This window comes from Microchirus variegatus (assembly GCF_963457635.1).
Source record: "Microchirus variegatus genome assembly, chromosome: 4".
Lineage (NCBI taxonomy): Eukaryota > Metazoa > Chordata > Actinopteri > Pleuronectiformes > Soleidae > Microchirus > Microchirus variegatus.
This window is the reverse complement of record NC_139805.1, coordinates 33,745,565-33,757,334: the sequence shown is the minus strand read 5'-3', so window position 1 is coordinate 33,757,334 and position 11,770 is coordinate 33,745,565. Positions and strand designations below refer to the sequence as shown.

Genomic DNA, 11,770 nt, shown 5'->3' with positions numbered 1-11,770 from the left:
GAGTTAGAGTGTACATGTGTGAGTTAGTGTAAATGTGTGAGTTAGTGTACATGTGTGAGTTAGTGTACATGTGTGAGTGAGAGTGTAAATGTGTGTGAGAGTGTAAATGTGTGAGTGTCAACATAAAGTATGTTTTTTTTATAAAACACACACAACTGAAAACAAGCGTCAGCTTTGTTGAGAGAAGCTTCAATTTATTTTACTGAAACTCAAAAGTGTGTGCACTCACGCAACAGCGACTCATTCAGAACAATGAGGAAATGAGGATTGTATAAATCACAGTTTGTTTTATGCATTCACACACACACTCACACACACATTCACACTCGCACACACACATTCACACACTGGAGGACAGGAACCTATGAGGCAAATCATAGTAATGTGTCTTCGGGGGGAGGGGGGGAGAATTAAAGTCATGATTAAATAAATTATGAAGGCGATTGATGAAGAGCAGAAAAGGTGTTCCAGAAGATCACAAATCCTGGATTTACTGGACATCCGAACCACAACAGAGGAGAAGAAGAAGAAGAAAATCTGAGAATATGGCTCTGTGAGTAACTGCAGGGACGAGCACACACACACACACACTGCGCTCATTACATCGCAGGGTCGATTAGAAAAATTCTGAGGGGGAAAAAACAAATAAAAAAAGACGTAAACCCTCCTCCCGTCTATAGTCGAGAAAATCAATAAAAAATAAATCTGATGGGACCCAGGTTTCAGCCCCTCCCCCTCTCCCCCTCCCCACACTTGAATAAAAGGCTGCTGTATGAAAAGAGTCCACAGGGCTTTCACTGAACTTCCTGTCACCTGCAGAGAAGAAGAAGAAGAAGAAGAAGAAGAACGCTGCAGTCCAAACTCCAAACGTTCTACAACTCGTCCTTCTGTTTGGCCTCGTCGTCCTCTTCTGTCTCCTCCTCCTGCTCGCCTTCTTCTTCTTCTTCCTCCTCCTCCTCGTCCTCCTCGCCCTCCTCCTCCTCTCCCTCGCCTTCACCCTCTTTTTTGCTCTTCTCCTCCTCCTCCCTCAGTTTCCTCTCCACGTCTTCCTGCTCCTCCTTCATCTTCTTCTCTGGTCCCTGAGGAGGAAAAAAAACAGACCAGACAGAAAGTGTTGTTAATGTTTTTAATCACTTTGATGCTTTCAAATGAAAATACCTAAAAATACTGAAGTCAAAGCCAATTCCTTGATTCTGTAATGGTCTGATGCCGTTTGCAGAGTCGGGAATTGAACCCACAACCTTCAATTTGAAGGACAATGGCTCACTCATTTACACTCTCACTCAGACACTCACTCTCTCTCTCTCAGACACTCACTAATTTAAACACTCTCTCACTCATTTACACTCCCTCTCAGACACTCACTCACTTACACTCTCACTCATTTAAACACTCTCTCACTCATTTACACTCTCAGACACACTCACTCATTTACACTCTCAGATACTCATTTACACTCTCTCTCAGACACTCATTTACACTCTCTCTCAGACACTCACTCATTTACACACACTCTCTATCACTCATTTACACTCTCACTCATTTACACACTCTCTCAGCCACTCACTCATGTACACGCTCTCACTCACTCATTCATTTACACCAGGGGTCACCAACCTTTTTGAGACAGAGAGCTACCTTAAGGGTAAAAAATAATATGGAGGGCTACCACGTTAACATTTTATGCACCATTTTTTTTGTTTACCATTTAAAGGGACACTGTGTAGTATTTATGGGTTTATATTTATCGCCCTCTCCCTCGCCTCACGAAACCTCATCAGCTGACACAGAGAAAGACGAAGAGGACGACATTTGACCGGCTGAGGATACCGTAGCACTCAGGGAAGGGAGGGGGTGAGCAGAGGAGCAGTTCTTTGTTGTAAATTTCAGCCTCTCCTCTAGATGGCACTATAAACTACTTACTTCACCTTTAAACGATTAATATTATGCATTCAACTGCATACACATTCATTCCAGTGCTTACTCCTAACGATTACCAGTTTTTATAAACAATATCAAAGATATTTTACTGAGCGATCATACGGATACATGCAAGTGAGGTGAAGTGAAGTGAGCCCGCGGGCACCGTATTGGCTGCCTGCGGGCTACCAGGTGCCCGCGGGCACCACGTTGGTGACCCCTGATTTACACACTCTCAGACACTCACTCATTTACACTCTCACTCAGGCACACATTTACACTCTCTCACTCATTTACACACTCACTCATTTACACTCTCACTCACTCATTTACACTCTCTCAGACACTCATTTACACTCTCCCTCAGACACTCACTCATTTACACTCTCACTCAGGCACACATTTACACTCTCTCTCAGACACTCACTCATTTACACTCTCTCTCTCAAACACTCATTTACACTCTCACTCATTTACACACTCTCTCAGCCACTCACTCATGTACACGCTCTCACTCACTCATTCATTTACACACTCTCAGACACTCACTCATTTACACTCTCACTCACTCATTTACACTCTCTCAGACACTCATTTACACTCTCTCGCAGACACTCACTCATTTACACTCTCACTCAGGCACACATTTACACTCTCTCACTCACTTACACTCTCTCAGACACTCACTCATTTACACACACTCTCACGCATTTACACTCTCACTCACTCATTTACACTCTCTCAGACACTCATTTACACTCTCTCTCAGACACTCACTCATTTACACTCTCATTCAGGCACACATTTACACTCTCACTCATTTACACTCTCTCTCACATTCATTTACACTCACTCATTTACTCTCACTCACCCAGACACTCATTTACACTCTCTCTCTCAGACACTCACTCACTCATTTACACTCTCACTCACTTACACTCACAGACACTCATTTACACTCTCTCTCAGACACTCACTCATTTACACTCACAGACAATCAGTTACACTCTCTCTCTCAGACACTCACTCATTTACACACCCTCTCTCACATTCATTTACTCTCACTCACCCAGACACTCATTTACACTCTCTCTCTCAGACACGCACTCACTCATTTACACTCACAGACACTCAGTTACACTCTCTCTCAGACACTCACTCATTTACACTCTCACACTCATTTACACTCTCTCAGACACTCACTCATTTACACTCTCTTTCAGACACTCACTCATTTACACACTCTCTCTCACATTCATTTACACTCACTCACTTGCTGCAATATGGGGTTAAGTGTTTTTGCTCAAGGACACAAAGACGAGCAGGGCCAGGTATTGAACCCACAACCTTCCGGTTGAAAGACACAAGTAATACTTTTTCCTTCACAAACTTGTGTACATTTTAGAACACAAAACAACTTTTGACACTAAAGTACAGTAAATGTCTTTAACTTGAATAATATTATATTCTATAATATTATTGGAAGCAGAATCCTTACCTTGGTGACTCCCCAGGTCTCCTTCCCGAAATCCTCTGCTTCTTTCACGTCGTCCGTGATAATGAAGTTGTCAAAGATGGTGCCGGATTTTACCTGAAAACAGACACGACTCCCTTTAAATCGAGGAACCCAGATTAACCTCAGAAAGGGAATCAATCCCTGCTATTTTAATCTGGTTTACCTGCCACAGATCCAGACCCAGGACTGCGATGTTGTCAAACTTGTACATGGCGGCGTCGTGGCTGTACTCTGGGTTGTCGATCTCGGGGTGGACCCAGGCTCCTTTGTAGTCCGGGTTGTCGATCTGCTTGGGTTTCCACTCTCCCTGCACAGAGGGTTAACACCAAGGATTATAATCTCTAAACACAATGCAATCCCAGCTGTGCTCCATGATGTCGTTATCTTTAGCTACACAGCAGCTGTACCTGATAATCTGGGTTGGTGATGGAGGGAGGCTCCCACTCTCCGTCCATGTCTTCATCCCAGTCGTCGGGCTTCTTGGCATCAGGGTCGGGGATGGTCTCGGGTTTGTCCCATTCCTGGAGGAACAGAACAGAAAAGCTGTTATTGTCACAGTAAAACAGGATTATCAGTGTAATAAGAAGAAAATACAACATAAAACATATGGGATTAAGACATATCATTTCTATTTAACCAGGAATGAATAATAAACTCACAGATTAGTAAGAGAAGATATTCAAGTCATGATGCGATACTATCATGATAATCAAGTCAAGATATTGCGATATTTAAGTCATGATAAGATATTATGTTGATATTTAAGACAAATTTAAGTCTTGATACAATATTATCGTGATATTTAAATCAAGATATTCAAATCTTAATAAGATATTGCCATATTCAAGCCACAACATCGCGATATTGAAGTCATGATACGATATTATTGCACTATTTAAGTCATGATAAGATATTATTGTGATATTTAGGTCACTATATTCAAGTCTTGATACGATATTATCGCCATATTTTAGTCTCAATAAGATATTATTGCGATATTCAAACCACAATATCGCGATATTTATGTCATGATACGATATTATCGTGATATTTAAATCAAGATATTCAAATCTCAATAAGATATTGCGATATTCGAGCCACAACTTCGCGATATTTAAGTCATGATACGATATCGCGACATTCAAGCCACAATATTACGATATTTAAGTCATAATGAGATATTATCGTGATATTTAAGTCACAATATTTAAGTCTTGATAAGATATTATCGCCATATTTAAGTTTCAATAAGATATTATCACGATATTCAAGCCACAATATCGCAATATTTAAGTCATGATACGATATTATCGTGACATTTAAGTTACAATATTTGAGTCTTGATACAATATTTGAGTCTTGATACAATATTATCGCGATATTTAAATCAAGATATTCAAATCAAGATATTCAAATCTCACTAAGATATTGTGATATTCAAGCCACAATATCGCAATATTTATGTCACAAAAATACTGCGTAATTGCAAAGTCATATATTGTGAAAAACTCACACAACAGCGCTAGTGAGAGTGAGCACTTGGCACCATCTGGTGGACTGAAACTTCAATTGATTTTTTTGGACAAGTTACTCAATACAGTGTAAAAAAAAAAAAAAAAAATTCTGTCTAAAAATCACTTAATTTTAATAAAAACAACAAAAGTGCATTAAGTCAAAACATCTACGTAGATGTTTCTGCCTCCAAGTCATTTAAAAATACTTAATCCGCATATTTACATGCCTTTTTAATGATAATTATTTTCAAAGAAACCGGACAAATTCATATTTAAGAACCTGAAAAATGACTGAAAGTAGAAAATATTCACATTTAAGAAGCTGAAAAATCTGTGGAATATTTTGCAGAATAAATAAACTGTACTATGAATAAAACATGACATCCCTGCTGTGTGTGTGTGTGTTTACCTCAGGCTTGGTGTCAGCAGGGTCATCGATCTTCGCTCTGTCGTCCCAGTCGCTGGGTTTCTTGGCCTCGGGGTCCTTGACCTTCTTGGCAGGCAGCATGTCCCAGTCCTCCTCCAGGGAGCCCGACTCCACCTTCTCGTTGTCGATCCTCACCTCGTAGGTCTGGTCTGGGTTCAGGATCAGGGTGTACAGGTGGGTCAGCTCGTCGTCCTGGAGATAGAAGAGAAGGAGGAGGAGTTAACGCGAGTTTCTTATTTAAGAAAAAAGACAAAAGTGTGCCGTGTTGCTGAAGCTACCTTGCATTTGACGTCCTTCTTGATTAGGTGATTCTGGCCCTTGTAGTTAAAGATGACGTGAACCTTCTTAGTGCTGTAGCCGCAGATGTCAGGCCCTGGAGACGGAGGTCAAATTTAAATTTAAAATGAAAAAAAAAAAAGACGCAAAAATAACAACATTTCAAACGGCAGACTCTTAAATCGCGATATTTAAGTCTCAATAAGATATTGCGACATTCAAACCACAATATCGCGATATTCAAGTCAGGATACGATATTATTGTGATACTTAAGTCACCATATTTAAGTCTTGATGCGATATTATCGCGATACTGAAGTCACGATACGATAATATCGTGATAATCAAGTCAAGATATTGCGATATTTAAGTCATGATACAATATTATCGTGATACTTAAGTCACAATATTTAAGTCTTGATACGATATAATCGCGATATTCAAGTCAAGATATTTTAGTCTCAATAAGATATTACCACGATATTCAAGCCATAATATTGCAATATTTAAGTCATAATATTGTAATATTTAAGTCATGATACGATATTAATGTGATATTTAAGTCATGCTACTACTGCAATATTTGTGTCACGATACGATATCACGGTATTTGAGTCATGGTACGATATTATCATTATCAGTATTGCAAAAATCCTGCGTATTTGCAAAGTCATATATTGCAATCAACTCACACAACAGTGCTAGCGAGAGTGAGCATTTGGCACCGTCTAGTGGACTGAAACGTCAATTGATTTAAAAAAAAAATATATATATATATATATATTATTCTTCTTCTTTTTTTTTTTTTTTTTCAAATGCTAGTTCAGTTTACTTGTAACATCAGTAAAAAATAAATATATAAATTAGTTAATTAATTAAAAATATCGCAATATTCATATAGATTTTTCTGTATCAATTCTGAGTATCGTATCCTCTCATCCCTCGTAATTTTTTTTTTAAATTGTTAAGTTTATAGTCTTTTAACTGGGAGGCAACCTAAGCAGAACGTTCACGAAACTCACCGAACATGATGTAATACTGCGAGTCTCCGTGCATGGCGCTCTGGTCGAGGTCAGCCGGGAAGACCTTGACGTAGCCGCCTCCACAGTCGATCTTCTGCTCGTGTTTGACGGTGAACTGGACGACCAGGGGCTTGCCTTCGTTGCTAAAGGGTTCGAAGCGGGCCGAGGTGGCGTAGAAGCGGGCATCCTGGCTGGTCTGGATGCCTGAAAGGAAACAAAAAGAAGTCAGGAAGAGGAGCTCAAAGGCTTTTGGCGAGATGTTTGATGGCAAGTGGCTGCTTGAAGACCCCAAAACCTTAGCATTAGACCTTTTTCTTAATGTTTTTAGGTTTTAGATGCAGCGTTGGAAACTATAGCCAGTGCTGGAGGAGGGATTCTATATATTCTTTTCCATTCTTAAAACGTCCCAAAATGACTTTTTATGTTGTAGTACATATGCCAGGCCTGTAGAAAGCACTGTAACCCCAAAAAAAACAGAGGAGATGTCTAAACGTCGACTTCTTCTTCTACTACTTCCAGGTCAAAGACTGCGGAAGTAGGACTAATCAAACTATGATTATCCAGGACAGGTACATTAGTCCTATTAAGACTAGCCCAATTGTAGTCGGACTATAAGAAAAATCGAATTATTGTCTTAGTCGGACTAAAACCAGACTTTTAACATGCATGTCAACACCTTAAAAGGCTGTACGCGACCTACATCTTAAATGTGTTTTTCCTTAAGTATTGCGATATTCAAGCCACAATGTGGCGATATTTAAGCCATAATAAGATATTATCGTGATATTCAAGTCACAATATTTAAGTCTTGATACGATATTATCGCCATATTCAAGTCTCAATAAGATATTATCACGATATTCAAGTCACACAATATTATCGAGATACTTGAGTCACCATATTTTAGTCTTGATATGATATTATTGCGATAGTTTAAGTCACGCTACTACTGCAATATTTGTGTCACGATATGATATTATCATTATCAGTATTATAAGTCATATATTGCGACATACTCACACAACAGTGCTAGTGAGAGTGAGCACTTGGCACCATCTAGTGGACTGAAAGGTCAATTTATTTTTTTATTTTTTTATTTGTTTAAATGCTAGTCCAGATTAGTCCGATTAAGACTAGCTCAATTGTAGTCGGACTACAAGAAAACCAAATTATTGTCTTAGTCTGACTAAAATCTGACTTTTAACATGCATGTCAACACCTTAAAAGGTTGTATGTGACCTACATCTTAAATGTGTTTTTCCTTAAGTCTCAATAAGATATTGCGATATTCAAGCCACAATATCACGATATTTAAGTAATTATACGATATTATTGTGATATTCAAGCCACAATATTGCGAAATTTAAGTCATGATAAGATATCGTGATATTCAAGCCACAATATTGCGATATTTAAGTCACGATAAGATATTATCGTGATATTTAAGTCACAATATTTAAGTCTTGATACGATATTATCGCCATATTTAAGTCTCAATAAGTTTTTATCGCGATATTCAAGCCACAATATCGCGATATTCAAGTCATGATACGATATTATCGCGATACTTGAGTCACCATATTTAAGTCTTGATATGATATTATTGCGATAGTTTAAGTCACACTACTACTGAAATATTTGTGTCACGATACGATATTATCATTATCAGTATTATAAGTCATATATTGCGACATACTCAAACAACAGTGCTAGTGAGAGTGAGCACTTGGCACCATCTAGTGGACTGAAACGTCAATTGATTTTTTGATTTTTATTTGTTTAAATGCTAGTCCAGGTTAGTCCGTTTAAGACTAGCTCAATTGTCGGACTATAAGAAAACCAAATTATCGTCTTAGTTGGACTAAAATCAGACTTAACATGCATGTCAACACCTTAAAAGGTTGTACGCGACCTACATCTTAAATGTGTTTTCTTAAGTCTCAATAAGATATTGCGATATTCAAGCCACAATATTGCGATATTTAAGTAACGATAAGATATTGTCGTGATATTTAAGTCACAATATTTAAGTCTTGATACGATATCGCCATATTTAAGTCTCAATAAGTTTTTAGCGCGATATTCAAGCCACAATATCCCGATATTTAAGTCATGATACGATATTATCGCGATACTTGAGTCACCATATTTAAGTCTTGATATGATATTATTGCGATAGTTTAAGTCACGCTACTACTGCAATATTTGTATCAAGATACGATATTATCATTATCAGTATTATAAGTCATATATTGCGACATACTCACACAACAGTGCTAGTGAGAGTGAGCACTTGGCATCATCTAGTGGACTGAAATGTCAATTGATTTTTTTTTTTTTATTTGTTTAAATGCTAGTCCAGGTTAGTCCGATTAAGACTGTCGGGACTATAAGAAAACCAAATTATTGTCTTAGTCGGACTAAAATCAGACTTTTAACATGCATGTCAACACCTTAAAAGGTTGCATGCGACCTACATCTTAAATGTATATTCTTAAGTAAATTTGAGTTCAGTGACTTAAACTCAAGAGTTAAGATAAGTTAGCAGGAAGTTATCCAGCAGAAAAACCTGTACTTAACACAAAGAGAGTGGGGCCCCACTGGCAGGTTATACCAGTCCTGGAAAACACTCACAGTCCATTATCTACCAGTTCTATCACATTACCGTATGCAAACTTTATCTCTTCACAACACATTTTAATTTACATAATACATCACCTGGATAAACGCATGCAAAACCCGCGTAAATTGAAACAAATCCACGTATCGTAATCTCTCTGTACCTTTATCGGCCTCAGCGTCGCCGTAGAACTTCCCAGCCGTCAGTTTCCACTCGCCGTAGTCCGACTTGTGCTTTGACGGAGTCCAGCGACTCGTCCATGCATCTGCAACACAAACAAGATATTTACATTTTATTTACGCTTTATTACACAATAGTAAGAGTAAGAAGACAGCAAACTACTTCATGTCCACATAATTTATGTTGAGTTCAGGGACTTTACGTGCAATAATGCAATATTACGTTATTAGCAGTTGTTTTAGCAGATATTGTTAGAAAATAAAATACACTTTAATACTTCCTGTGTTAACCTTTTGCTTCTGAATCTTCCAATTCAATAAAATCTTACTCTATGCAGCCATATTAGTACTGTACAATTTGATTAATCTGTCGATAATTTTCTTTCACAGAATTTTACATTTTGTCAAAAACGATAACGGAAACTCTCAGTGTACACAAGTCAAGATATTGCGATATTTAAGTCACGATACAATATTGTCATGATATTTAACTCACCATATTTAAGTATTCATACGATATAGTCGCGACATTCAAGTCACGATACGATATTGTGATATTCAAGCCACAATATTGCGATATTCAAGTCATGATACGATATTATGGTGATACTTAAGTCACCATATTTCAGTCTTGACATGATATTATTGCGATATTTAAGTCACGCTACTAGTTATCATGGTACTTGAATATCATGGTACTAAAATCTAATTAATTCAATATTTGTACAAGAATGGCACATTTAAGAGACAAAGAATATTCCTTGTGTCTTAAAACTACTCTTTGAGTCACGAGTTCATCATTTTTCAGAATAAAAGCTCTGAATTTTGCATTTTTTTGTGAAGAACAGCAAACTTTTTAAAATAATTTTTTACGACATTAACACCGGCCAACAAAATAACTGCATAATCTGAATGAATCTAATGAAATAAACATGTATTTGTTTCATATTTTGGCACCAAAACTCTAAAATAAAAGGGCAGTTGAACAGGAAGTGAGTGAAATGTTCCACTATTTACACACTTCGCCTCCACCTGGTTTGTCACGGGTCAAATCTGCACAGTCATCTTATCTTATCTCACTTTTTAAAAGCATTTTTATGGTGAACTTTTTAACTCCTGATGATAATAATAAGTCTGCGAACATGGAGGCTTTTCTACGCGGGGCAGGGCAATAAGAAAAGTGAAAGCAATTCTGGACGAACATACGAGGAAATAAGTTGAAATATTTCAACGACAAAATTTTAACATTTAAAAAAACACCGTATTTTATACATTTTTACCGACTACAGTATCGTTAAAATTCCTAGCCTAATATGTTCAAGCTAACCGTTGTTGCTAGTGTGACTTAATAGACGTGACACGGCCTGCTGGCAACACATGTGATAAAATACAGGAAGAATGTTTTTAAAATATATATACATTTAGCAATAAAGTCAGACTTTAAACGGAGAAAAGTACACAATTTAACAGTAGAATGGCGAGAAAAGCGCCGCTGTCACAACAGAAACAGAACCACAGCATAGGTCAATGAAACGGCAGGAGGGGGGGGGAAGACTTTCTGGAACGTACCTCCGTCGTTAAACTGCTCCGTGAAGTGCACAGTGGCGTCAATGGTGACAGCCACGGAGGCCAGAATGGCAAGTACGGCCACTGGAAGCTTCATGTCGGCGGCGGACGAAGAAGAAGAAGAAGGCTCCTGTCCCGGTACCGGCGTGGAGAAGAGAGAGCAGAGCCGTGGAGCTGGCAGCTAATAAAGACCGGAGGGGGGGGAGACGAGACGTACGTACGTAACCGGAGAACTTCCACCGCTGCGCCCGAGCCCTGCACAGATGGCCGCTCCTGATTGGCCCACGGCGCCGCCAATGAAATGAGACCACGAGTTACTTTTCGGAAACGGCTCGGGTGGAATCGTGAGGCGATCGGAGGTAGAAAGTGGGCGGTCGACGAGCCCGTGTTGCGTTCAGGGAACCGTGTGAAACAGCGGAAATTCACACAGCGGGTGTTAAAAGCATGTATGTAGACAATTTTTGTAATGGTGGCCACTCTGGGTACTGCAACAAAAAAAATACTCACACAATAGTAATAAGAGACGCCTGTAAAAGTGTCCACAGGACACTTCGATACATGGACACGGGCTTTGATACATCTTTATATTCTACATTTTTTAATTCATGGAGTTTCATATTTGAAAAACCTTCCTAAAGCCCAGACAAATCTTATTTGCCAGAGTGACATCACAGCTGTGTACGAGCACAGCAAAGTGTGGTCATGTGGCGTCTCGAGAACGACGATCGGT

General features: G+C 38.7%; 1 protein-coding gene across 1 annotated transcript; it reads right to left on the bottom strand.

Annotated features, from left to right (window-relative positions):
• Nucleotides 1-518: 518 nt before the first annotated feature.
• Nucleotides 519-11,237, bottom strand: LOC310926281 (calreticulin-like). The gene is made up of 9 exons (XM_083888381.1): nt 11,044-11,237; nt 9,459-9,560; nt 6,676-6,879; nt 5,656-5,750; nt 5,360-5,569; nt 3,844-3,957; nt 3,600-3,743; nt 3,419-3,511; nt 519-1,079 (listed from the first exon to the last, which is right to left on the bottom strand). The coding sequence occupies exons 1-9, from the start codon at nt 11,135-11,137 to the stop codon at nt 873-875; spliced, it is 1,263 nt and encodes a 420-aa protein (XP_083744507.1). The 5' UTR covers nt 11,138-11,237; the 3' UTR covers nt 519-872.
• Nucleotides 11,238-11,770: the final 533 nt, after the last annotated feature.